At 51.2% G+C, this 25551-nt stretch overlaps 2 protein-coding genes across 4 annotated transcripts; both read right to left on the reverse strand.

The window, feature by feature from the left end:
- Positions 1-924: 924 nt before the first annotated feature.
- Positions 925-10662, reverse strand: Amdhd2 (amidohydrolase domain containing 2). Of its 3 annotated transcripts, none has more exons than XM_059270168.1 (11): positions 10477-10662; positions 10081-10217; positions 9863-10002; positions 3828-3882; positions 3497-3631; positions 3331-3419; positions 3104-3248; positions 2923-3030; positions 2711-2779; positions 1761-1862; positions 925-1175 (listed from the first exon to the last, which is right to left on the reverse strand). In XM_059270168.1, the coding sequence occupies exons 1-11, from the start codon at positions 10557-10559 to the stop codon at positions 1087-1089; spliced, it is 1152 nt and encodes a 383-aa protein (XP_059126151.1). In that variant the 5' UTR covers positions 10560-10662; the 3' UTR covers positions 925-1086. The 3 variants fall into 3 exon arrangements, with proteins under 3 accessions (XP_059126151.1, XP_059126150.1, XP_059126152.1); XM_059270167.1 differs by having other exon boundaries at positions 3497-3709; positions 10477-10661; XM_059270169.1 differs by lacking the exons at positions 3828-3882; positions 9863-10002 and having other exon boundaries at positions 3497-3709; positions 10477-10661.
- A 97-nt stretch (positions 10663-10759) lies between these two features.
- Positions 10760-16118, reverse strand: Atp6v0c (ATPase H+ transporting V0 subunit c). Its single transcript, XM_059270170.1, has 3 exons — positions 15678-16118; positions 11594-11777; positions 10760-11500 (listed from the first exon to the last, which is right to left on the reverse strand). The coding sequence occupies exons 1-3, from the start codon at positions 15754-15756 to the stop codon at positions 11296-11298; spliced, it is 468 nt and encodes a 155-aa protein (XP_059126153.1). The 5' UTR covers positions 15757-16118; the 3' UTR covers positions 10760-11295.
- Positions 16119-25551: the final 9433 nt, after the last annotated feature.

Raw genomic sequence — 25551 nt, forward strand, 5'->3', positions numbered from 1 at the left:
TCTCTTTCCTTAAATATTTTTCAAACATTGGCCTTGAAAACAGTTCCTTCAATGGTATCTATAAGTGACCCGAGACATGTTTGCAACTTCCTATCCCAAGGAATAAAGTATCACATGACAGGGGGTCACCTACCCCAAGAACCCAAATGCCAAGAACCCAAATTCCAAGACCTGACCTCCAACCTCTGGCACATACTCCTACATCACAGCCATCCTTAAAGTCAAAGCAACCCCCAGAGAAAGCCTGTGCAGTGATGTTTCCGGGGAGCCCGATGAACCACATTCCCTAGGAGAGAGGAAGGCTGGGGAACTCTTGTATGCCCTGCCCAGGTGGTACTAACAGTTCAACAGAGCAAACAGAGCCACAAGGCCCAGAACTGCCCACCAGCACCAGGCAGGGTATGTCACAGCCACCAAACATGGAAATGAGGGAGGATTTGTCAGTTGTTGGGGTCTTTGAAAGATACCACAGGGAATGGAACTTTTGATTATCCAAGAAGGTGCTAGGCAGGTCTGACAGGTCAGGGAACAGTGGGTGGAGTCCTAGGCTCAAATGGGAGGCCCTGCAGGCACCCATTCCTGCTAAGTAAACCTAGGCCCCAAGGCCAGCATGGGGACACTCTCCTAATGTTGCAGCAGAGTACCTGGAGCTATGGCTTCCATTTTGCCCATCCAGCTCAGGGTCTGTCTCCAGTCTCTCCCAGTGGCTTCCCTCCAAACTCACTCCACTCACTTCCAACCCTAACATCTTCCTGGGGGTCTACAGGCCTCAAAACAGATCTGGCCTACAGAGGAGGTCCCATATAGTATATCCAACCCTTCCTGGTCCCAAGCTAAATCCCATCCCAGAAGGTCCCAGGGCAACAGTTAACATCAGCAGCCCTGCTGAACATTAAATATAACTCAAAGCACAACTCAGACAAGTCAAGTCCTTCTGTCTGTATTTATGCCTCCGTGGAGTGATGAGGTTGTGCGTGAGACCTGGGGCATGGCTCCCAGCTTGCTCGCTGGAAACCAGCTCCCTGGACTGCCTGGGCTGTCAGTGTCCAGCTGGAGCCACGTGTCCTTTCCAGCCAAGATCCTCAGTCACGGCCCAGCTTCCTCTGCCTGCCACACCAGTTCACCCGAGATGTAAGTGGCTTGGACATGGAGGGAGTCGTCGAGCACCACAAAGTCTGCGGCAGAACCAGAAGGTGAGGGGAGACATAGTAGGACCACCCATACCCCTACTGTGGTCATCCCTTATAACTGAGTGGGGAAACTGAGGCCCAAGAACAGGATTTGGATTTGTAGAGGAGCTGGAGCCAAGAGCATCAACTTGTCACAGCTGGGCACAAGTGATCCCTGAAACCTCACCTAGCCTGATCTTAGATGCCAGAAGCCAATGTGTGATAGCACATGCTGATAATCCGAGAACTCAGGAGGCTGAGGCAGGAGGATTACCATGAATTTGAAGCTAGTCTAGTCTACACAGTGGGTTGCAGGCCAGCCAGGGCTACATAAGACCCTGTCTCAAAAGAAAACAAACCCGAGCCAGCTGGGAGATGACTGAGTGGGTAAAGGGACTTGCCTCCAAGGCTGACTTGTGTTTGAACCCTGGCACTCACGTGGTAGGAGAGAACCAACTATAGCAAGCTGTCCTCTGACCTTACAAGTGAGTGCTGATACACACAAAAACAAAGGTAAAAGTCTATGGTGGGAACCGCCCCTGAGGAGCAGGGGCAAAGACCCACCCCCTTGAGCCCTATAAGGGGCCTCACCTGCATCAGCACCAAAGTCCAGGTTCCCCTTGGTCTTCTCCAGCCCTAGCAGCTGGGCAGGGTGGAGGGATGCAGCTTCCAGAGCCGACTCCACACTACAGCCTGCTCAGGAACACACTTCCTATAAGCAACTCCTATAAGCAACTCCAGGAATGGCCTTGGACTCTGCAGCAGCTTAAGAAGGACCCTCACTCCCCTAGCCTTAGGACACTGCCCACCACTCTCTTCCCAGCCCACTCATCATCCCAGCTCTACAGGGAACCTATTTTCTCAACAGACTAGACATGGGGCGTTAGAGTGAGTTCACTGTTGTGTGGTCCTAGACTCTCCTGCCTACTTCTAGCAAAAAAGTCATACCCGAGTCACCATGTCACCAATCCAGATGCCAAATGGGACCCTGTACTCTGAGCAGGGCCTAACCTGAGGCCCAGTGACCATATTCACTTTACTGTATCACTTCTTGCCAGGATCCAGTTATCTCCTTTGTCCCAGGCCATCTCCAGCCTATTTGCTCTAACATTTCCCGCATTTAGAATGACACTCAACCTTGACATGCTGACAGATATTTGGGGGCAGAACCTGCTCCAGGCCCCAGAATACCACTTTCACTCCACCCCATGGATACTGCCCCTGCAGCTTTCCACTATCCCACGGGCCTAGGCCTTGGTCCTTCTATGATCAATGTGACCCTGCTCCTCCATGAGGTCACAGCTTCACACTGTTCATCATCCTGGTCCTAGTGACTGGCTGTTCACCATTCTTCCATAGCCTGAGCTCTATTTGGGAGTGACTATGGTCATTTCCATCTGCCAGACATCACAGCTCCCCAGCTCCTAGTTTATAGGCAGTTAGAGGATGTCAGCACAGAACTCCAATCTCTCTACCTCCCTTCTAGTTTTCCCCAGATATAGCCTCTGCCCTCAGACACCTAGGAACAGCAGCCTACTGACCTGTGGCCTGCAGGAAATGCCGGATGCAGACATCCATGGGGGCTATGCTGCCACATAGTGTCTTGGTGCCTTGAGAGCAGAAAGGCCAGGATTGGAGGAGGGAGTTTCTGTGGGCCTGGTAGCCCAGTGGACAAACAGGGCAAACCCAAGTTCTGCCCCACTCCAGGGAAGAGCCAAGAGACTCTACGTACGTGAGTACAGGAGTCACTCACCTGCAATGTGGGCTATTAGCCCATCTACCTCCACCTCCTGCTGTCCCAGTGTATGGCGGCCATTGCCCAAGCCCAGGGCAGGGACAGCGTCAGTGACCAGCACCAGCCCTGGGGGAGGAGGTGGCTCAGGACCTGGCCGGCTGCTGTTATCCTCCTTGCCCTACCCTGCCCAGCTACTCACCCTGGGGATGAGCCCGGTGAGCAATGCGCAGAGCTGCAGGGTTAGTGTGTATGCCATCAGCAATCATCCCATAGAAGATGCAGTGGCCTGGGGGCAGCTGGTCACTGGTGAGAAGCCCCACTATGCCTGGGTCACGGTGGTGGAACTAAGTAGGGCAGGAGGGAATAACTGAGTGATGGTAGTGGCCACTGAGTCCCCTTCCGTCCACAAGTCAGGGTGACACTCACAGGCAACATGGCATTGAAGAGGTGGGTGATGAAGGTGGCCCCATTCTGCACTGCTACTTCTGCAGCCCCCAGGTCAGCCACTGAATGCCCTGCATGGGGGACCTAAGATCAGCTTCTGCAGCAGCTGAGAACCTTGAGCAGGCAACCCTGACAAGTGGCCTCTCACCTAAAGACACACAGATGCCTTGGGCTGTCAATGCCTGGATCACTTCAAGGCTCCGGTCTAATTCAGGGGCAAGTGTCACAATGCGGACGTTGTCCAGGGACCCATATGTGGCCAGCACATCATGAAAAGCATTGGCTTCAAAGGAGCGGAGGTAGGCCTCAGGGTGTGCACCCCGCTTCTCCCGGCTGATGAAGGGGCCCTCCAAATGCACCCCTGAGGGAAGGGACAAGGGTGGTCCTAGCAGGCAGTCCCACCTAGCAGTCCCACCCCAGTCCCTCTCAACCTGCCCTCCCTTCCCAACTGGACATTTTGAAGGATGGTAACCACTCACCGAGGACCCCTGCCCCATGGGGACCTCCACTCTTCACAGGGATCTGAGGAAGGACCTAGGGGGAACCATCTGTTAAAGCTCTGCCCCCCACAACTCAGCACCCAGAAGCCACAGCTAAACCAAGGTCAGATCTTCAGGTCAGGGTTTAAGCCCCTGGCTGCGGCAGCCCAGCCCAGCCCAGCCTTACTTCCCCACTGGGGCTGGGAGAAGGATGAAGCCCCCCCACGCCCCAGTGGTCAGGAGCAGGAAGAAATGACAACAGGGAATACTTGATAACCTACCCTGAGGACCAGGAGGTGAAAGCATCCCCAGGCCACAGAAGCACCAAGGGCTGCTCCAACCTGCTCTGGTCTTCAAAGTGACTTCTGCCAAGCAGCCAGGATACAGTGGTCAAAGCCCTGAAAAAATGACTACAGCCTCCCTAAGCTGTAGGACACAGAAGCCGGGATGGGGCAGCAGGAGGAAGGCAGGGCAGAAGCCGAGGGCTGGAGCCTGGGGAACTCAGTGCAGGTGGGGACAGCATCAGCACCACAGCCCAGCCCATTCTGATCAGGAAGCTCAGTCTCAGGAAAGAGTGACCAGCACTCACTTGGTCTTGGAGACGACCAAGTATAGCCATAACCCTTCCTCCAGACCCTTCAGCTATGGAAGTCCCCAGACAAAAGTGATACCCTCCCTTAGAATTACTCATTCCCAAGAGAAATAAAGGACATTTAAGACCCTTAAGCTGGGTATGGTAGTGCACATCTACAATCCCAAGCACTTGGCAGGTAGAGGCAGGACAGCAGGACAGTGTCAGCTATGTATAAGTTCATGGCCAGCCTAGGATACATGATACCCTGTCTCAAATTAACCAAAACCAAACCCACACTTAAATCTGAGACAAGGAATGAGAGAAGGGCAGTCAGTCAGACTCTGAGAAACAAACAGGTGGACTCTGGACACATCTTGGCTGGAGAGGACTCAGGAAATTCAGAACTCACAGAACTGGTACCATGAAAAACGGGCTGGGGGCAGGCCTGGAAAGGGGGCCTCAGTAGAGGCAAGTGAGGTGGAACATAAATATTGAGGTTTATGTCCTAAAAGGGTCTCATAATAGCTCCCTCTGAACAAAACAAGACTCTTCCCAGGGAATCTCACAAGTCCCAGAGACAGGACCTTGGCAGCCAAACCAAGAGTACCTCACAAAGCTCCCCTCAAGGGCAGGTGTTCCTTGTGGCCTGGTAGTGCTAGCCACTAAACAGCCCACACTGAGTTCCCCAAGGCGCAGAGGAAGGAACACCAAGATGACCAAGCCAGCAGAGAGAAGATGCCAAGACAGGACACAGGAAAAAGCCAACCCTGATACCCTCAGGCAATGAGGTCTTATAGCCATGAATAGCCAGAACAGGATGTCAGAGAGCAACATCCGCTCATCCTAACTCAAAGGTGTGCAAGAATCCCATGGGATGAACTCAAGAGAGAAGCTGAGGAAATGTCTAGAAAGTAGAGCCAAGAAGAAAGAAGGTGAGGAGAAATGAGAACAGACCTAGAAAGTCCAACAGTAGACTCGGTCTCCCACAGAAGGACAGTGAAATGGGAAAACAGTCACCAAGGAAACAATTCAACAGAAGCTTAGAAAGCCTCAAGCTGGGGGGCCAGAGAGATGTCTCAGCTGTTAGGAGCACTGGCTGCTCTTCCAGAGGTCCTGAGTTCAATTCTCAGTACCTACATGGTGTCTCACAACCATCTAAACGAGATCTGGTGCCCTCTTCAGGCAGAACACTGTGTACATAATAAATAAATAAATCTTGCCGGGCGGTGGTGGCGCACGCCTTTAATCCCAGCACTCGGGAGGCAGAGCCAGGCGGATCTCTGTGAGTTCGAGGCCAGCCTGGGCTACCAAGTGAGTCCCAGGAAAGGCGCAAAGCTTCACAGAGAAACCCTGTCTTGAAAAACCAAATAAATAAATCTTTAAAAAAAAAAGCCTCAAGCAAAACTTCCCATTATGTCCAACAGGCAGCAAAATGTGACAGACACCTCAACCCCATGGCATGACACCATGAAATGTCAGGTCTAGGGTGACATCTTATAAGCTTCTAAAGAGACAGAGTAGTCCTCACAAAGGATCAAGGAACAAACAGATGTCTTCCTACTTCTTAGCTACAATATGAGAAGTCTAAAGACAGTAGACACAGGCCAGGCATGTCACACTCCTTCAGTCCTAGCACTTCAGTCCCAGGCAGCTCTCTGTGAGTTCAAGGTTAGCTTGGTCTATGTGGAGTTCCAGGACCAACAGGACCACAGAGAGACCTTGTCTTAAAACAAACAAGACAGTAGACACAGCACTGCTTTTAACGTTCTAGAGAAGCTGGTGCAATGCTATTTGTTGTCTCCATACTCAGAAGATCAATTGAGTCCAAGAGTTTGAGACCTGTATACAACATTGCAAGATTCCCCCCCCCCCCATCAAAACAAAAAGGGTTGGGCTAGAGAGATGGCTCAGCGGTTAAGAGCACTGTCTGCTCTTCCAAGCATATATATATATGCATGTAGCTTCCAAGCATATATATATATGCTTGCAAGCTACATGCATGTCCTCCTGGTGCCTGTAGAGGCCAAAGGGAGCGACAAATCCCCTGGAACTGGAATTACAGAGTAGTTATGAGCCACGTTATATGGGTGTTAGGAACCAAACCTAAATCCTCTGCAAGACCAAGTAAGTGTACTTCGATATTTGCCAGCCCCAAACACAAATTTTCTTCCTAAACCTCTAACCAAAACCATGGACCAGGGGAATACAGGTACAGCCAGACGCCTTTAATCCCTGCACTAGGAGATGGAAGCAGGCTGATCTCTGGGTTCCAGGCCAGCCTGGTCTACATAGTGAGTTCCAGGACAGCCAGGACGACCCAGAGAGACTGTCTCAGAAACAGACAAAAGAGAACAAAGTTAGGGATGGAACACGGCTCAGCGTTTACGAGCGTGTACCACTCTGCAGGAGAGGACTAGGTTCGGTTCTCAGGGCCCACATCGGGGGTCTCAACTATCTGTAACTCCAGCCCCAGGGGAATCTGACCCCTCTAGTCTCCGAGGGCACCTGTAGTCACACACTCACATGCAGACATACATATCTGCCCATAATTGAAAATGATAAATCTTCAAAGAAGCAGCAGCAGCTGCTGCCACCACCTGCAGGTAACTTAGCAGCTTAAAAAATAAGGAAACAGCTAGGCATGATGTGGGTCTGAGCCTCAACTACAAAGTGAATTCATTCTAGAATACATTAAGTCCTTGGCTCAAAAAAAAAAAGGAAAGGTGAAATGGCAAATGGCCCAGAGGGTAAAGGCACTTGCTGCTGAGCCACCTGATGACCTGAGTTCAGCTGCCAGGGTCCACATGATGGAAGGAGAGCATCGATTGCCGTAAGTTGTTCTGACTTCTGCTTGCATACCATGGAGTGCGTGAATGCCGGCACACGTACATAGACACCCACTATCTTCTAGAAAAGCACTTGGAAAGACAAAGAGAGCACATCAGAGAGGACAGGGTAAACAGAGGCAGAGGCTGGAGCGGAAGAGAATGAGAGGAATGCAGGGGTAGGCAGGGTGGCAGACATCCCTGCCCGAGGTGCCTGACCTTCATCAGCTAAAACAATGGCCTCAGATCTGCCTTCTTTTTTTGTTTGTTTGTTTGTTTTTGGTTTTTCAAGACAGGGTTTCTCTGTGTAGCTTTGCGCCTTTCCTGGAACTCACTCTGTAGCCCAGGCTGGCCTCGAACTCACAGAGATCCGCCTGCCTCTGCCTCCCAAGTGCTGGGATTAAAGGCGTGCGCCAACACCCCCGGCTCTCTCTCTCTTTTTTTTAAGATTTATTTATTTGTTATGTATACAGTGTTCTGTCTGCATGCATGCATGCAGGCCAGAAGAGGGCGCCAGATCTCATTACAGATGGTTGTGAGCCACCACGTGATTGCTGGAATTGAACTCAGGACCTCTGGAAGAACACCTAGTGATCTTAAACATTGAGCCATCTCTCCAGCTCCATATCTGCCTTCTTGAAGCATAACTAGAAGAGTAAACCTCAGGAAAAGAGGGGGTACTTTCAATGAACCAGACCTTGATGGAGATACCCAAGGAATACCTAGACAAGTGGACAAGCCCCTTGGTGAGAAGGGGGCTTGGAGGAAGTTAGGGAACACGGGGGTGGGGGTGGGGGGTGGGGGGTGGTTGAGGGTAGTCTCCTGGTTTCTAATACAATGGGCATTATGTTTTTATACTCAAAGCTGCCCACTCTCTGCCATCACTTCCTACCTGCCTCCCAAGGCCTTCATCCTGAAAGTGTTTTCCGAGGTCTACAGTGGGGTGCCAGAAAGAAAACTTTAGGAACGTTAGCCACTACTCCTACTGAGGGAGAGCCACTGCCTTGCACCACGTGCCAGCCAAACCTGGGAAGAGGGAAGCTCGGTGGTGTGAAGGAGCATGGGGGTGGGGCTAACAGGAGAACGAGGCCTTCCTGGAAGAGCTGGGGAGGAGAGGGGATGCCTGAGGCTGCTGACATGTGCCTGGGGGAGAGAGAAGCAGCTTGACTGGCAGGAAGGGAATGTGGTGGTGAAGGGGGACCATCCTGGTACCTATCACCTTGAAAGGTTACTCTGGCCGGGCAGTGGTGGCGCATGCCTTTAATCCCAGCACTCAGGAGGCAGAGGCAGGTGGATCTCTGTGAGTTCAAGGCCAGCCTGGGCTACAGAGTGAGTTCCAGGACAGGCTCCAAAGCTACACAGAGAAACCCTATCTCAAAAAACCAAAAAAAAAAAAAGAAAGAAAGAAAAAAAAAAAAAGGTTACTCTGGCAAGACCCAGAGTCTGTGAGGTCAGCAGACAGAACCAAGTGCCTATCTGCAGTAAGACAACAGGTTGCACTTTTGACAGCAGGGTGGGAGAGCTGTGGGGAACTTCCAGAAAGACCTCTGTAGTTAACATTCAAGGAATGCTCAGCTTAGTATGTGTCAAGCACCCACTGACTGTTCTCACTCTAGGTTTAATGAAATTGAGGCTCAGAAGTGAGTAAGGTTGTCCCAAGTCTTCCAAGGGTTGCAAGTCAAGAGGCCAGAGTAAAGCCTATGGAAGGAAAAACACAGCCCACAGTCAGTAAATCATGGCTTCCTACTCCGATTCTGTGTCTACGTACCCAGAAGGGGAACCACAGGCAGTCACACACCTCCTGACCCCATAATGGACCCTGTACTGAAAGAACAGCTAGCTGAGACAGCTGAGAGCAGGAACAAAGAGCCCATTCAGGTATGGTTAACAGCATTCATTTACTAAACTCATCAGCTGCGCCACACTGCAGAGGAGAACGCCACACTTTCAGCAGGAGTTCAGGACTGAGGGATAAATGGGCAGAACGCACACCAACTGCTCTTGAACGGCGCTGAGACAACACGCTAAACAAGGTAAGACTGGGAAACGTGGGAAAGCCTTCACAGGAACACTGGACTAAAGACAACAGCCCTCTGGAGAGGAGGCGGAGGGCTGAGGGATGCAGGACAGCAGGCAGTACATAGGAAGAGCAGCTTCTTCATGTGAGTCACATAATACAGGCAGGTTAGGGAGGAAGAGCCTGACTAGAGACAATGGCTGTGGCAGAATTCCAGGAGGTCCAGAGGCTGCCTCCAGGGCGTTGGGAGGGTGTGGCAGGCAGGACAGTGAGAGGCCAGCTGCAGAGACCAGGCAGGGCACAACAGGAGAGGGGGGGAGGGGACAGACAGACACAGGCAGAGAGAGAAAGAGACAGAGAGAGAGAGAGAGAGAGAGAGAGAGACAGACAGACAGACAGACAGACACAGACAGAGAGAGAAAGAGACAGACAGAGAGAGAGAGAGAGAGAGAGAGAGAGAGAGAGAGAGAGAGAGAGAGAGAGAGGAGAGGGAGGGAGGGAGGAGGGTCCCCTCACAACCAAGTGGAGCGAGGCCAGAGCCTAGGCCTGATTCAGAAGGAAATGCTGCTGCCCCTGGAGGGAGGGGTCCCTGCAGAGCAGCCTCATCTCACCATCTCACCTTGTGATAAATCTCTGGTGGGGAAGTGACCAGGGTGGGACAGAAGGAGGTGACACCGTGGGACAGGATCCTCTGGGCCACTAGGGCGATCCCAGAACCCACGTCCTCCGTGTCCCTGGAGAAGTCAACACCAAATCCACCTGTGGCCACAGAAAACAAGGGGTAGCACAATGCTCAGAGCTCCTCCCCTGGGTTCCCTGGCCCAAGCCAGGCCGCACCGTTCATCTGCACATCGATAAAGCCGGGAGCCAGGATGTGGCCTCCGCAGTCCCGCTGCTCATCAGCCATGCGCCTCTCCTCAAAAAACAGCTTCTCTGGGTCCAGGATGCGGCCCCCGCGCACCCACAGATCCTCCCTGAGGGCAGAGCAGTCGGCACCCGGGTCACCACCAGGCGCTGGAACCAACCCTTAGCTCTATCTCGCTCCCAGCTTGTCCCTGCACCCTCTTCTACTTGGTCCCCAGCCACACTCCCAGGTTAGTCCTGCCCTCCACATTCCTGGTTCCCACACCCGACCCAGCCCTAACGCTCTCAGGCCCTACACTCCGCCCCATCCCTGAACCCCACGCTGCGGTTCCACCAGTCCTACACCGGGCCAAACCCCGCAGCCCAGACCTGAGCAGCGTGCCGCCGCGCAGGATGCGGCAGTTGGTGAACTGGCGCACCGGGGCCACCGCTGCAAATTGGCCGCAACGCATTCTGAGTCGTGCCGAACCCAGCAGGCTTTGGGCGAAAGCCCGCAGTCCCCGGTGCACTGGAAATCGGAAGCAGGGACAGGCCGCACCACGTGACTCTCAACAGAAAGGCTATCACGTGGGATCCGCACCCACGTGACGACAGACCACATGATACAGCAACCCGCCCACTCAGCCCACAGAGGCGCCAGAACACAAGCCAGTCACATCCAAGAAGTTTTATTGGACACAGCTGGGAGCCAGCCCTGATGAGCGGTAACACTCTACCCTCCACCCTGGCTGTCCAGGGCTGGGGGGAGGGTGGCTCCATCCAAGGAGTCTCAGCAACAGGAACCCCACAAGGCAACACTTTACTAATGATTACTATATAGTTGGGAGACAGGGCTGCTCCACAGACGCATGAATAGGTCAAATCTTTTATAAATAAACATCCAGTGAAGAGAAAAATGACAACTCTAATTTATCCTTATACACAGAGCACTCTAGGGCGATGGGTGGGGGAGCCAGAGGCTGACATCCTCACTGGTCAGGGGCCTGGATGGGAGATGAGTGGGCCCAGATGTCCACAGCACGGGGCGGCAGGGGCCAGGCGGGGCAACAGACAATGGGCACTAGGACACTGCGCATTTACAAGACCAACTACTGAGGGGGCAGCTGCCCGTGCGTGTGTGTCAGGCTGTTCGTTCTGGAATGAGGAGGGGTCTTTACATCCTATCCTGTGACCGGTGGTGGGAAAGGGCTACTTTGTGGAAAGGATTAGGGCCACGATGAGACCGTAGAGGCCGAGCACCTCCGCGAAGATGAGGATCAGGATCATGCCCACGAACAGTCGTGGCTGCTGGGCAGTGCCCCGAACACCGGCATCCCCCACGATGCCAATGGCAAAGCCAGCAGCCAGGCCACTCAGCCCCACACTCAGGCCAGCACCCAGCTGAAGAAAACTCCTGGGAAGAGAAGAGACAAATACAGGTTGTCAGCAATCTGCCCGTCCACAGGGAAACGATGCCCTGCGCCTGACAGTACAGGCCTGCACTCACCTGTAGAGGGTGATGCCGTCAGTCAGGGAGTTGGCGATAAGTACTGCCACCACCAGGCCGTAGATGGCGATGATCCCCGCCATAACCACTGGGATGATGGACTTCATGATCAGCTCTGGCCTCATGACCGACATGGCTGCGATGCCGGTGCCACTCTTGGCTGTGCCATAGGCGGCTCCCATGGCTGTGGAGCAGAGATGGAGTGAGCCCAGAGCAGACGGAAGCACGATGGGAAGGCTCCCCAAGTTACCACCCACCGGGGGAACTGAAGACAGGCATCCAGGCAGGAGCCCCCTTGAGAGAATCACTACCACCTCAGCCACTTTCCTCTCCACTAGCAGAGCCATAGCCCCAGCCTCCGAGTCCACTTCTGCCTGCAATAGTTCTTGTGGTCACCAGGGCTCCAGGTTTGCTGTGAAACCAGCCTTTGTTCCCTCGCATTCCCCTTCTCTAGCTTGTGACCTCTGGCAACACAGTCACAAGGAAGAGGCAGATGGGCCAATGAAAGCCTTGCCTGAGACTCTGAGCATCTGTCTCACCCTAAGCTGCAGGCACTTCAAGCATAGGAGGACGACCGCTCAGCTGCCTTAGCGGCCAATCTAGGGGCAGTCAGTCCCTGCCTGCAGTGAGGCCTTCAAGCCTTCCACTACAGGGCAACAGGGTGACCTGTCTCCTCGGAAGGGGTTCCCCCACTCCAACTGCCCCAGGAGATGCTGCCTTCCTTTCAGGACTTTTCCCCTCTCCTGTCTCCAGGCCTTGTTCTCCAGACCCTATAAGAACTATTCAACTACTTATACAGGTGACACAGGCAGTCTCCACAGTGTCTGTCCAGGGCGCCCATGCCATGGCCATTCTGGGAGCAGTCTATAACCCCGTGCACAGAAACACAGGCCAGAGGTAAAAAGGATATCAACAGCCCCAGTCACTCCATAATCCGTTGATCTCGATGGACCACAAATACTCCTACTGTGTGCCCAGTGCTGAGTAGGGCAAAGGTCAGGAGGGCTCTCCGTCCTCAGAGCTCAGGGACCAGCAAGCAGACAGTGAGTCAACACATTAACATATCCAGGAAGGGGAGAAAACGGAGTAGGGGAGCTCCCCCAAGGGGAGAAGGGTCTGAGAGAGGATCATAGAGTGAGGAGACAAGGTTAAGCGGCAGAGCAAAGGAAAACCAGGCAGAGGGGCAGAGGGCAAGACTCTTGACAGCACATTCAGGCACCAAGCAAGACAGTGCTAGATGAGATCACCTGGAAGAGGCAGGGACTAGGACAGACAGCCTGTCCCTTCTAGAGCACCTTTCGATGCCCAGACACTGCCCGACAAAGACTTGCATCACCTTAGGTTTCAAGTCCTGGGTCCATTTCAGAAGATACTTCCTGGAACTGTCCTGGTCACAATGCATTTCTTAGGCTCCTAGTGCAAGCCAAGTTCACACTCAGCTTCATCACAGTGCAAAAGGTGAGTGCCCCAAGGGCTCCCACTCCTGAGGACACGGTACTAAACATTGAGAATACAGGTTGCCATGGGGTACTGTGAAGGTGGGGACCGAACACAATGAATTCTGCACCCCAAAAGGTAGGACTCTGAAAAAGGCAAGGAGCTGAGTTAGTCCTTCCCCAGAGTACGTAGGTACATCATGGGGCCGAAGAATGGGTGGCAAGAAGAGAGGAGATAAGAAACAGGGACGCCACCAGAGACCAAGGCAATAGGAGATAAAACTAGCCTAGGCCCCGACAGTAGCAGGTACCCAGAAGGCTAAGCCTGACAGACTGCAGAAGGGAGAGCTTCTGACAAGACCAATGCAACGGGGCAGAGAGAACAGGGTCTGGAGGCATTTGCAGGAAACCGAGCAAATACGGGGCGGGGGAGGAGAGTCATAGAAAAGAAGCAACTGGCAGTTTCATGGAGAACATGATGAAGAAAGAACCAACAGGATATTTGTCATGAGAAAAAAAGGGAAGCTAAAATGTGAGCAGGGAATGGAGGCCTCAAAAATGTGTGCAGACTTCATTTAGTTAAAGAACAATGGTCTTTAAACTTGGTTAGTTAAGCCTGAGAGGCCATGGGGCCAGTCACTGAGACTAAGCTTCGAGTGAGTCCCCCAGCAGCAACACCAGAGGCCAGAGATTTCTTTAGGTAGTGGTAGGACAAAGACACGCTATAGAATAGCAAGCTTGGAAGGAAAAAATGAAGGTGATTCTACTGGCCAAGTAAGAGGCTAACCTCCACAGGTCTGAGAGAGGCTTGTTTGAAGGGACGGTACTGACAGCATGTAGGTTTCAGTGCCCAGAAGCTAGGGTCAGGAAGGAAAGCCTAGCCCAGCAATACCCAGTTTCAACAGTGCAGAGACACCTGTTGGCCAGATCTGGCACATGCAAATAAATGATAGAACAGGTTCAAGAAGCTGGGTGCAGAAAAGAACTCTGGACAAATTTGGAGTTGCAGGAGCCATCGTGAGAGCTAGACATCGTGAGCTCCACAGGTCAGGGATATTGTTTCGTTCACTGATGTTCCCCCAGTATCTGGGACACAGTAAGAACTCAAGAAAGATTTGCTGAATTAATGTATGAATGAGTGACAACCACAAAAAGCAATCACAGGTGGCCAAATTGGGGGAACCTATGGACATACTCTGGGGCAAAGGGCAGAAGGAAATGCTTGACAACCTTCTCTAAGGAGCCCTCAAGTGTGGGGAAAACAGGCATGGTCTGGAGGAGGAAAGGAGAAGTCCAGACCACATCTCCCACCACAAATGATCCCTTAAGCCACTGACGTGGGAAGAGCAAGGCCCTCTCAGCAGCACCTGACAGGCCCAGGCAGGGGAGGTCACCAAGACAGACAATCTGCCACCCCAATCTGCACCCTACAGGTGTTTACAGTCAACAGACACTGTTTGGAGTTCAAACTCTCCATGTACCTGCACAGAGGGCCAGCCTCTCCATCTGCCAGATAGGGTGCGGCAGGGCGAGGTCATTTAAGCCAAAGACCAGACCTTCCAGAGGAGGTCCAGACCAGGCCAGACCAGTCCCTGGGGGCTGTGACTTACCTCCCTCAATCCCACATTCTTGGGTCTGGCCCAAGGCTTTTCTCCCAGGAAGGCCAATTTTCACTAAATTTGACACCGTAGAACTGTCAAGGCCCAACTTCAAAAGCAAAGTGCCATCAAGAACCTTGCCAGGCTCTTCCTTCTCTGAGCAAGGCAGCATCTACCAGTTCCAGCCCCTCACCCCCCTAGAAGAGGAAGGTCATTCATTCACTCATCCATTCATTAGGGCCAGGACTGAAGATCAAAGACCTAACCACATAAATGCTGAACTCTAATGCCACCATTTCACCTACCTCAAAACACACTCTCAGCAAGCATCCACTCAAGCAAGCATCCACTCAGGCGCTCCTTCCTAGACGAACCCCACTTCCACAGGCTCTAATGTGAATCCTTGCAGGTTCCCAGGACCAACCCCTCAGCCCAGTTTTCCCAACCAACCCACACCGATGACAGAACTATTGGGAAACCAAGACAAGTCCCAACCGGAAACACCTGCCTCACCCAGGGTACAGACCCACCTGACCCCCAGCTGCTCGGCCGCCATAAAAGCAGGGTTTTGGGGCCTTAGCGGGGACATAGGCTCCTATGGTCAAGAGGCCAAGGACTCCCGTACAGGGCCCGCCGCAGCCTACGAACTGGCGCCTTTCAAGATGTGATGTCACACCTGCCCGCAGAATGCGGGATGCGGAGCAGGCGCAGGAGCCAGCCCCGGATCGTGCGCCGCCCCCCGCGCCCCCACCCCACCCTCCTGCCTACTTCCCGGGGCTAAAATGGCAGCCACACCACCGCCCCGCCCCCGCACAACCGAGGCTTGGCTGGCAGGCTGGTAGAACCCGCACCCCGATCACGCCCGCAAGCCCTGTGCCCCGCACATTCCACCGTCCCCCGCCGCCATGGGGCAGACCCCCACCCGCAAGGCCCGACACCCACGGGGCCGGGGATGACGTCACGGTGACGTCACGCCCAGCCCCCAGCGAGCAGCGGGCTTGAGCCCCGCACCGCTTCGGCACCCCCTGCTCCTCCTGCTGCGATGCTCACCGCTAAAGACCATGGCGGCCGAGGCGCCTACGACAGCGAAAAACGCGGCATATTCGGGGCTGTTCTTGATGTCAGCCATGTCTGCAAGCGGGGAGAGGGCGAGCTCGGCCGGCGGCGGGGGTAGGACGGCGGGAGAGCGAGCGGGCAAGCGAGCGCAGACTCTCGAGGCGGCTCCGCGAAGGCGACGCCGCCAGTCAGCCGCTGCGCTCTAAATACCAGCACCGCAGAGCAAGATGGCGGCCGCGCTCGCGTCACATGATCCGGGCTCCGCCCCTATGGGTTGTACCACTCTGCGCCGGTGCGGGGGCGAGGTTCCAGGCTCGCCGGCGAGCCCTTGGACAGCGTCTGGGCCCTGCCACCCGCTCGCTGGGCCCGGGGCCCAACGCTCGGCCTTGCCTGGGTCTTCGCAGGCTCCCTGCTCCGTGCCAACGTCTTCCCAGACCCTACCGTGTAGTGCCCACCGGTCCTCGGGGCGGGGCCGTAGCTCGCCGTATTAGCATACAAGGTGGAGCCTATGCTAGCCCGCCTTCTCTGCGGCTGCGCGGCGCGTGCTGGTGTTCGAGTACCCGGTTGCGTTTTCCCTGCGTTCCCTGCCCAAGAGTCCTAGGCACTTCTGTACAGGGCTCAGGTTCTCACTCTGCCCGGAGAGCTAGATTAAAGTAATGGCACTACAGAATCCCATAAAAGAGGAAATCCCTAGTGTGGGGCTTCGCTCTCTCCCCCAGCTCCCAGGAATGCCACGCCCCACCCCGCCGGGTTTAAAGTGCAACAACCCTAGGTGTTCACCTCCTATTCCATACCCAGGCTCCTGCACATCCAGGCCCACGTCTTCCCTTTGATTCCAGGGGGTGGAAGAAAAAAAAAAGAATCCCTACCTGTCCCCTCCCCCTCCTCTTGCACTAGGGACCCTGACATCAGTTGAGAGGTGTCTGCCCATTAAGATGTAGGCATGACTGGTTTTATTTTTTTTTCTGTTTTATTTTATTTATTTGTTGTTTTTGTTTTTCGAGACAGCGTTTCTCTGCATGGCCTGGCTGTCGTGGAACTTGCTCTGTAAACCAGGCTGGCCTCGAGCTCACAGAGATCCACCTGTCTCTGCCTTCCGAGTGCTGCGATTAAAGGCATGTGCCATCACCAGGCTATTATTTTATTTTTTTAATAGATTTATTTATTTATGTATTTTATGTATATGAGTGCTCTATTTGCATGAATGCCTGCATGACAGAAGAGGGCATTAGATGGTTGTGAGCCACCATGTGGTTGCCGGGAATTAAACTCAGGACCTCTGGAAGAGCAGCCAGTACTGTTTTATTTTTGAAACAGGGTCTCACTGTGTAGCTCTGGCTAACCTGGAATTTGCCATGTAGACCAGGCCTGTCTGCTTCTGCCTCTTGAGTGCTTTTTTTTTTTTTTTTTTTTTTTTTGACGGCATGTCAGCATTCTGAAAGTCTCAGAAAGGTCTGCTTGTCCTTCTAGCACCCATGCAAGGCCCACACCTGCGGGGCCTCCTTTCTGGACTGCTGATGGAGGACTGGTTTCCCTAGCAATGGAGTGGCTGAGGCTGCCTTTGCCCTACTGATACCCCTGCAGCAGCCTAGGCACCCCAGCTACCTGCCTTCCCCCTACCTGTCAACTCCGGCTGCCTCTTTTCCTTTCTCCTTCCCTTGAGGCTCAAGCGCACCTTCCAAGACCGGGGCTGTCCAAGTGGTTTGTGTGCTAGTACCTCAGCTTTCCCATGGAGGCAATGGAGACACCTTCCCATCCTGACCCTCCTGCTACACTCTTGCCCCACTTAGCGGAGCTGGGTCTACCACTCTTTAAACTTGCCCATGGAAGAGGTCTGTTTTTGTTTCAGAGAAGCGGCTACAGAGAGCAGTTCCTAGGGCTCCCTCCACCAGGGTCTCCACCACTTCACCCCTCCCTCTCCAGCTTCTGGCCCTTGCCAAAGTCACACTGACTGTTATTTCTCCTCCAAGCTGAGCCACTAGTTATGCTGACTGGGCCTCTGTACTGGCTGTCTCCAATGCTTCCTCCCTCTCCCTGCTCTTTTTCCTGTGTGTTTAGTGCTGGAGGAAGTCAGAGAGGGTGCCAGATCTCCTGGAACTGGAGTTACAGATGGTTGTGAGATGTCATGTGGGTGCTGGGAATTGAACCCAGGTCCTCTGCAAGAGCAGACAGCGCTCTTAACCACTGAGCCATTGCTCCAGCTCTTACAGTTTTGTTTTGTTTTTCTAGTCATTACTGACTATCCTACAACTCTTTGGTGCTTGGTCACATGCTAGACACTTCTTGGTGTGTTCTGCCTTTCAGTCTCTTATCCTCCAGCACCAATTCCCTCTTCTCCTCACTTATTACTCAGAGCCCGTTTCCTCCGAAAGCCCTCCTGCCACCCCTCCTGTTTCTCTTGCCCTTCTCTAATGTCCTCCTCACACCCCCTTCTTGCTTTCAGTGAAGGTTGTTTGACCTTTAGCTTTTGTATTCCAGACAGCAGCAGGGTGTCCAGCCGATTTAGGAAACACAGCTAACTAAGAGCACCTATGTGCTGAGGCATCTGAGGCCATTGCTACACCTACTCTTATTTATTCAGTAGGGACACAAACCTAGGAAGGTTAAGAGCCTCACTCTAGTCACCAACTAGCAAGTGATGGGATTAGAATTCTGATTTAGGGTCTGGGCTTGTGGGCTAAACTGCCAGTTCAGCCACCATCTTTCACTTGATTCCATCTCATACTTCCCACCTGGATCTCCAGGCACTGTTCAGGGTCCTTACTTTGAGTGGACTCTAGGAAAGAAACTGTAGGGGCATCCCTGCCTTCTCCCTCACTGTTACTTCCCCCTTGGCATGAAATCATAGGTCATGAGTTCTCCTGTCACTGTCAGTGGGGATTTCCAGACACTGAGAGAGAGGGGATTTGGAAATGCATGTTGGAGAGCCTAGAGAGGAACAGAGATGGAAGGTGGGACCCTCAGCCCATGGCTCTTTCCAGAAATCCCAGAAAAGGAGGCAAAGAAAGTTAATGACATCCCAAACAGCCTTAACCTGGAAAGATGGACTTACTCCGGGGAAGCTATTCCAAGGAAGGCAAGACCAGGTTTGGTAGTCCACAGCTGTCATTCAGCACTTTGGATTGAGGCAGAAATAGTGTAAATTCAACGCCAGCCTGGATTACACAGTACTGTCGCAAAACAAACAAACAAAAGGAAAAGGGGCGTGGGGGGGAAGGAGGAGAAGAGAAAAATAGGAAGAAGAGGAAGAGGAGGGCAGGAAGCAGGGGAAAGGAGAAGCAGCAGCCTTTCAGGAACATCGAGAACTGTGTGTCTCAGGAGGAACCTTGCCAGCAGCCTCCTTCCAAGGCACCACGGAGGCCTGGGGCTGGGGAGAGAGGAACACAAGGACATGGGACAGACAAGACTATAAAGAGATGGCATCATGGCACCGTGCTCTCTGACCCCGGTGACAGAGAACCACGTGTGGCCCAGACATGGCTGGTGGAAACAAAAGAAGCATAGATAATTGCACTATTTTGGGGAATGGAACATGATTCAAGGCAGCTATTTTTTTTTAACTCAAAAATAGTTGAGCCATGCATGGTAGTGCACATCTGTAACCCCTGTGCTATATAGGCAGATCTTATCCAAAAACATTAGATAAGGCTGGTGGGGGAGGGGGTGTGACTTGATGGTAGTGTGCGTGTTTAGCATGCGTGGGGTCCTGAATTTAATCCTGAGCACAAGAAATAAATACCTTGCAGAATAAGGATCAAAGAAATAAAAACAGGGCTGGAGAGATGGCTCAGTGGTTAAGAGCACTGGCTGCTCTGGCAGAGGGCCGGGGTTCCGTGCCAAGTATCCACAAAACACCTCGCAGTTCTAACTCCTGTTCTAAGGGATCCTCCGACGTCATCTTCTGGTCTCCTGGTGCACATGCATACATGCAGGCAAAACGCCCACAAAAATTAAAAAAAAAAAAACAGCAAAATAAGACCCTTGCTACTCATGGCACACTCATTTAACCCCAGCACTTAGGAGGCAGGGGCAAGAGGATCTCTATGAGTTCAAGGCCAGCCTGGTCTTCACAGCCAGTTCCAGGACAACCAAAGCTACATATGGAGACCTTGTCTAAAAATAAAAATAGATAAAATGAATGAATGAATGAATGAATGAATAAAGTCCTATAAACACAGGATCTGCCTCTTGCTGCTTGGCTCCTGGACAATTTGAATAGCAAGGGTGGTTTGCAAATCTACATATAAGACCACAAGAGAGACAATAGATACGTATTTACAAGGCAGGCAGCTAGAACGGTCCCAAAGACAGGGCAACCTCTCACTTCTAGAAAAATTCCGAACTTCAAGAGTTGGTACAAGGGGCCTGACTGGTTCTTCCTCTCTGAAGGTGAACAGGCAGGCAGAGGCAGTTCTGCTGCCAGGGGGCAGTGTGAGGCTCTCAGAATAAAGCCAGTTTACTGTAAGCTTGGCTATGGAAGCAGCCTGTCAGGTGCTGAATAAAGCCTCAGTTTTTGTGCCCCCCCCACCCCCCTCTCCCATCTGCCTTTGACCCTATGTCTCCCCACTCGATAACTGGAACACATTGAGTATCTGGAAAGCAAAGATGAGCCGGGAGACTATTGTGGGAGCAAACATGTCCCTGAACAAATCTCTAAGACTAAGCCAGAAATGGAGTTGCTAGATGTAGGGGTGGGTACAGATGGAGGAGTGGTTGGGGGCTCCCTCCATCCCGGGGTCCTAGGAAAAGCTGGTCTCTAAATTAAGTCTTAAAATATGAAAAGGTTTTAGGACAGGAAGAAGACAAATCCAGTTTTTATTGTTTGTGTGTGTGTGGAAGGACCTTATGTGGTGGTTTTCTTGTTGTTGTTGTTTTTAAGATGTATTTATTTATTATGTATAGTGTTCTGCCTGCATGTGTCTTTGTAGGCCAGAAGAGGGCACCAGATCTCATTATAGGTAGTTGTGAGGTATCATGTGGTTGCTGGGAAATGAACGCAGGACCACTGGAAGAGCAATCAGTGCTATTAACCACTGAGCCATCTCCCCAGCCTCCCTAGGGTGGTCTTGAACCCGATCCTCTGGCTTTTAACTCTCAAATCTTAAGATTACAAGTGTGGTTCATCTGTCTGTGTTTTGGTGCCAATCATGGTTCTGAGCGCTGGCAGTAAGAGGAAAGAGCTATTTTAGGGAATTCTGGGGGTGCAGGACAAACCTTGGGAATGGACCTGCACCAGCTATGCAGCAGTTGTTAATTCTGCAGTTAGCTGCACTCCTGCCCTGGAGGGCTGACAGTCTACAGTGGACATCAGAACAGCAGAGTTTTCTTAAGAGCTACAAAGCTTCCTAACAGAGGTTCTGGATCCATCTGAGGAACTGCAGAAAACCAGTGCTCACTGTAGCTATGCTGGGGAAGCCCTGGGATCAAGTACCTCCTGGCCTAGTAGACAGGGCCTTCCTTCTCTAAGTGGGCCAGGCCTCCCAGCATCCTCTGGAGAAATCTCGGATACAGCAGGAAAGCCTGGAGTTAAGAGGCAGCACAGGGGAAGACCACAGGCCATGTCCACCCTCGTAGCCAATATGGGAAAGAGGACTAGGGAAGAAGAGGACAGCCACTATTTCATGGAGAAGCAAACGGGGTCCCAGAGCAGCTTCAGGCTTCAGGCACAGGGCAGGAACCGTGCCCAGAGGCCTCACAGCAAGGAACTAGACAGGAAGTGAGCATTTCTGCATCGTTCAAAGAAAAATGTTCTGCTAGGCCTGGTGGTGCAGGCCTGTAATCTCACCTACCTGGGAGGCTGAGGAAGAAGACGACAAGTTCAAGGCCTGTCTAGGCTACAGAGTGAGTTGAAGGATAGCCTGGGCACCTTAGGACACCATGTCTCAAGCAAAAAAGTTAAAAAAAAAAAAAGTCTGGGGATATAACTCAGTGGTATGTGTAAGACACTACATCAAATTCTCAGTATTGGCCAGGCAGTGGTGGCACACGCCTTTAGTCCCAGCACTTGGGAAGCAGAGCCAGGCCGATATTGGTGAGCTCGAGGCCAGCCTGGTCTACGGAGTGAGATCCAGGACTGGCACCAAAACTACACAGAGGAACCCTGTCTCGAAAAACCAAAAAATTCTCAGTATCACAACATAAAAAAAGTAGAAGGCATTAGGAAAGATGTTAATATTAACTTATGCAAATGTCCAAGTAACAGTCTCATTTTGAATGAGAAATGTGAGTTTGAGTTTGATTTTTTTTTTTTTTTTAATTTGGGACAAGGTTTTTCTGTGCAACAGTCCTGGCTGTCCTGGAACTCACTCTGTAGACCAGGCTAGGTTCCAACTCACAGAGATTTGCCTGTCTCTGCCTCCCAAGTGCTGGGGTTAAAGGTGTATGTACCACCGCCCTGATGCTTTTAAAAAAAAATGATTTCTTTTATGTGCATTAGTGTGAGGGTGTCAGATCCACTGGAACTGGAGTTACAGACAGTTGTGAACTGCCATGTGGTTGCTGGGAATTGAACCAGGGTCCTCTGGATGAGCAGCCTTAACCCCTGAGCCATCTCTCCAGCCATGAGTTTGCTTTTGATGTTGAATTTTACGTTTCACAGGAACCAAGATGACTGGAAACATCTGATAATCCTCACAGTGGTTCTTCTCCATTCTTCATTTACTCCAAATGCCAAACACTGAGGGCCAAAAGGCAGAAGAAGCAAGGTCAGGAAGCAGGTTACCACTGCTGGCAATGGCAAACGTAGCAGAATATGTACCTGTCTCTGTGGGTCTCCTTGTCACGGCTATGATGGGCTGGTGCAGGCTTCCCCTCTACTTGAAGAGGGCAACGGCTCCTTCGTCTACGCTTTCTCCTCAAGAGATGGACAGTATATCCGGGAGAACAGTGCTAGGGACTTCCTATCCTGTACTCTCATGGCACATACACAGATGCCTCTTCATCAGTTATCAATTTTATTCAGGACTTTTATTAACACTAACCAAACATCACCAAATCACTTATTTTCACATTACAAAATTATATTTTGCTGCAAATCCACACTTTTGTTCTGTAAGTATGAGTATGTGTAGTACACTCATTCAGATGCTCCACAGGGTCAGCCAGGGACCACGTGGTTTTTTGTTGTTTCTTTGTTTTTAAGATAAGGTCTTACTATGTAAGCTAGGCTGGCCTGAAACTCAGTTAAGTCAGATTAGCTTCATGCTTGCAATCCTCCGGCCTCAGTCTCATGAGTGCTGAGATTATAGGTGTGCACTCCTAATTGGTGACCACTTGTCAAAGCCCATAATGACAAGATTCAAAAGGTAAAATTATGCTTGGAAATTCTTCCCCTTCAGTCCTCAGCTTACAAACCTTTTAAGCTTTATTTATTTTTATGTGCATGGTTGTTTTTGCCTACATGTATGTCTGTGCATCACATGTATGCAGTGCCCAGAGGCCTGGGTTCTCTGGAAGAGCAACAGTGCTCCCCCTGCCCCAAGACAGGGTTCCTCTGTGTAGCCCTGGTTGACCTCGAACTCAGAGATCCATTTGCCTCTGCTTCCTGAGTGCTGGGACTAAAGGCGGGCACCACCTCGCCCAGCTGGCGTCTTAATGGATAAGCCATCTCTCCACTCCAGCTTACAAGCTTCTGACCACATGTCAAATGCTGTGATACAATACACAGCAGAGGTGCTCCAGTCTCTTCATGTAGGACAACAAACAGACAGCAGCTGCAGAGCAACCAAGTGGCACACCAGTGGATACAGTCTACATGGAACTGTTTTGGTTGGTTGGTTCCTGCCATGTCACAGGTCAGTGGGTCCATATGTCCACTGACTGCTCCCTTAGTCCTAGATACAATGTTCACAAATTCCATGCAGTTCAAGAAAATGACTGAGCCTGCACACAGCAATCATTTTGTCTGTAGTAATGTACCACATGACTGCACCCAATACAAACAGCACAATCAGAAACTGAGGTAATGAGGGAGGTCATAAAAAACGTTCCTTTTTTTGTTTTTTTGTTTTGTTTTGTTTTAGACAAGGTCTCTTGTAGCCAAAGCTAGCCTTGAACTCAGTATGTAACTAAGGATGACCTGCTCTACCTGCCTCCACTTTCCATGTGCTGGGGTTTGACACACACCGGGCCCAGATAAGAATCTTCATACCAGAGGCCGGGCGGTGGTGGCGCACGCCTTTAATCCCAGCACTTGGGAGGCAGAGCCAGGCGGATCTCTGTGAGTTCGAGGCCAGCCTGGTCTCCAAAGCGAGTTCCAGGAAAGGCGCAAAGCTACACAGAGAAACCTTGTCTCGGGGAAAAAAAAAAAAAAAAAAGAATCTTCATACCAAAATGATCTTTTCCACTTCACATGCTTTCTGGCCTGATGTAAATACTGTGGGAAAGAACTCTAAGGCCTGCTTGACATCATGCTTGACATAATAATTTTGCCACATAAACCTGGAGAGCGACTGAGGAGCTAGCTACCTTGGAGGTAGTACATAGTTCTATAGAGAACTACATCCTGATTGGTGGCTTAAAAAACAAAACAAACAAACAACCCCAAAACCTAGTACAGTCTTTTGAGTTGGACAATTTTGTAGATTCAGTGAAAATGTGAGAAAGCAGGTATCTGTAAAAACTGCATTTATTCCTGTCAAGTGGAAAAACAGGCTTGTGGTTTAGTCAGGGGCTGCATCTATGCTAATTTCTGTTTTATTTTTTCCTTTACTTTTATTTTATGTGTATGAGTGGTTTGTCTATATATATGTCTATGTACCACACTGGTACAATGCCCACAGAGGCCAGAAAGGGCCTGGATCCCTGGGAACTGGATTTATAGATGATTGTGAGCTGCCATGTAGGTGCTGGGAATCGAACCCGGATCTTCTGGAAGAGCAGCCAGTGCTCTAAATGCTGAGCCTTCCCTCCAAACAACCCCTCTCTCCAATATTTTTTAAGACAGGGTCTCATTATGTAGTCTTGGCTGGTCTGGAACAGGCTGGGCTCAAACTCACAGAGATCCACCTGCCTCTACCTTCTGATTGCTGGGATTGAGGCATGTCACTTGGTCAATTGTTTTGATATTTACAGTGGACAAGTGGATGAGGATCTACAAAAACTTCCATCTCAGCAATTCTGATGTAAACTGAAAACCAGTTCAAGACACAAATGTAGGGCTGAGGACATTTTAGAGAATTTGCCTAGCATGTATAGGGTCCTAGGTTCAATCCTCAGCATCTTAAAAAAAATGAGTACAAACCTAAAGGAGACCAGAAAAGCTCTAGGAAATGACTCCGGAAATGAGTAAGAGAAACTTGAAAATGTGAAATCCAGAGTGCTCTAAAACAAAGTGCTGGAAGAACTGGAAAAATAAAAGCAAGCAGATGACAAAAATAGGAAAAACTGTGGGGCTGGAGAGATGGCTCAGCGGTTAGGAGCACTGGCTGCTCTTCCAGAGGACCCGGGTTCAATGCCCAGCACCCACATGGCAGCTCACAAACATAAGAAAAACTAAAATAGTAATTTAGTTCAATAATTACAATAGAGAAATTCTTAAAATGCCAACACCCACTGTTGTATCATAAATTATTTTTAAAATGAGCTGATCATTACCACGCAAAGTGGTACACCTGTGATCCGAACATGTGGGGTGTGGGAGCACAGAGAGAGTTCAAGGCTAGCCCAAGCTACATGACACTGCTCTTGTCACAAACAAAACCAAAGTACAAACTGGTTTTCTGAGGTCCCCAAGGCATACGGTGTATATTAACAAAGTTAGTTTAACGAACTGGCTTACATTAAGTTCAATATTTGTTTTAAAAACAAATATTTAAATGCTGATAAAATATAACTTCTTATACAATGCCATCAAGTTTTGGCTTGTTTT

Source organism: Peromyscus eremicus, chromosome 8a (assembly GCF_949786415.1).
Source record: "Peromyscus eremicus chromosome 8a, PerEre_H2_v1, whole genome shotgun sequence".
In the NCBI taxonomy this organism is placed as follows: domain Eukaryota; kingdom Metazoa; phylum Chordata; class Mammalia; order Rodentia; family Cricetidae; genus Peromyscus; species Peromyscus eremicus.

Bases quoted from the DNA above. Each gene is read 5' to 3' on its own strand.
- Amdhd2 (XM_059270167.1), bottom strand. From the start codon at position 10,559: ATGCGTTGCGGCCAATTTGCAGCGGTGGCCCCGGTGCGCCAGTTCACC. The intron at 2,780-2,922 runs GTGAGTGACTCC...TCTGCTCTCAAG, and splicing joins GCTAATAGCCCACATTGCAG to GCACCAAGACACTATGTGGC. The intron at 1,176-1,760 runs GTGAGGCCCCTT...GTTCTGCCGCAG, and splicing joins GGACTTTGGTGCTGATGCAG to ACTTTGTGGTGCTCGACGAC.
- Atp6v0c (XM_059270170.1), bottom strand. From the start codon at position 15,756: ATGGCTGACATCAAGAACAGCCCCGAATATGCCGCGTTTTTCGCTGTC. The intron at 11,778-15,677 runs GTGAGCATCGCA...TCTGCTCCACAG, and splicing joins GGCCGCCATGGTCTTTAGCG to CCATGGGAGCCGCCTATGGC. The intron at 11,501-11,593 runs GTGAGTGCAGGC...TTCTCTTCCCAG, and splicing joins GACGGCATCACCCTCTACAG to GAGTTTTCTTCAGCTGGGTG.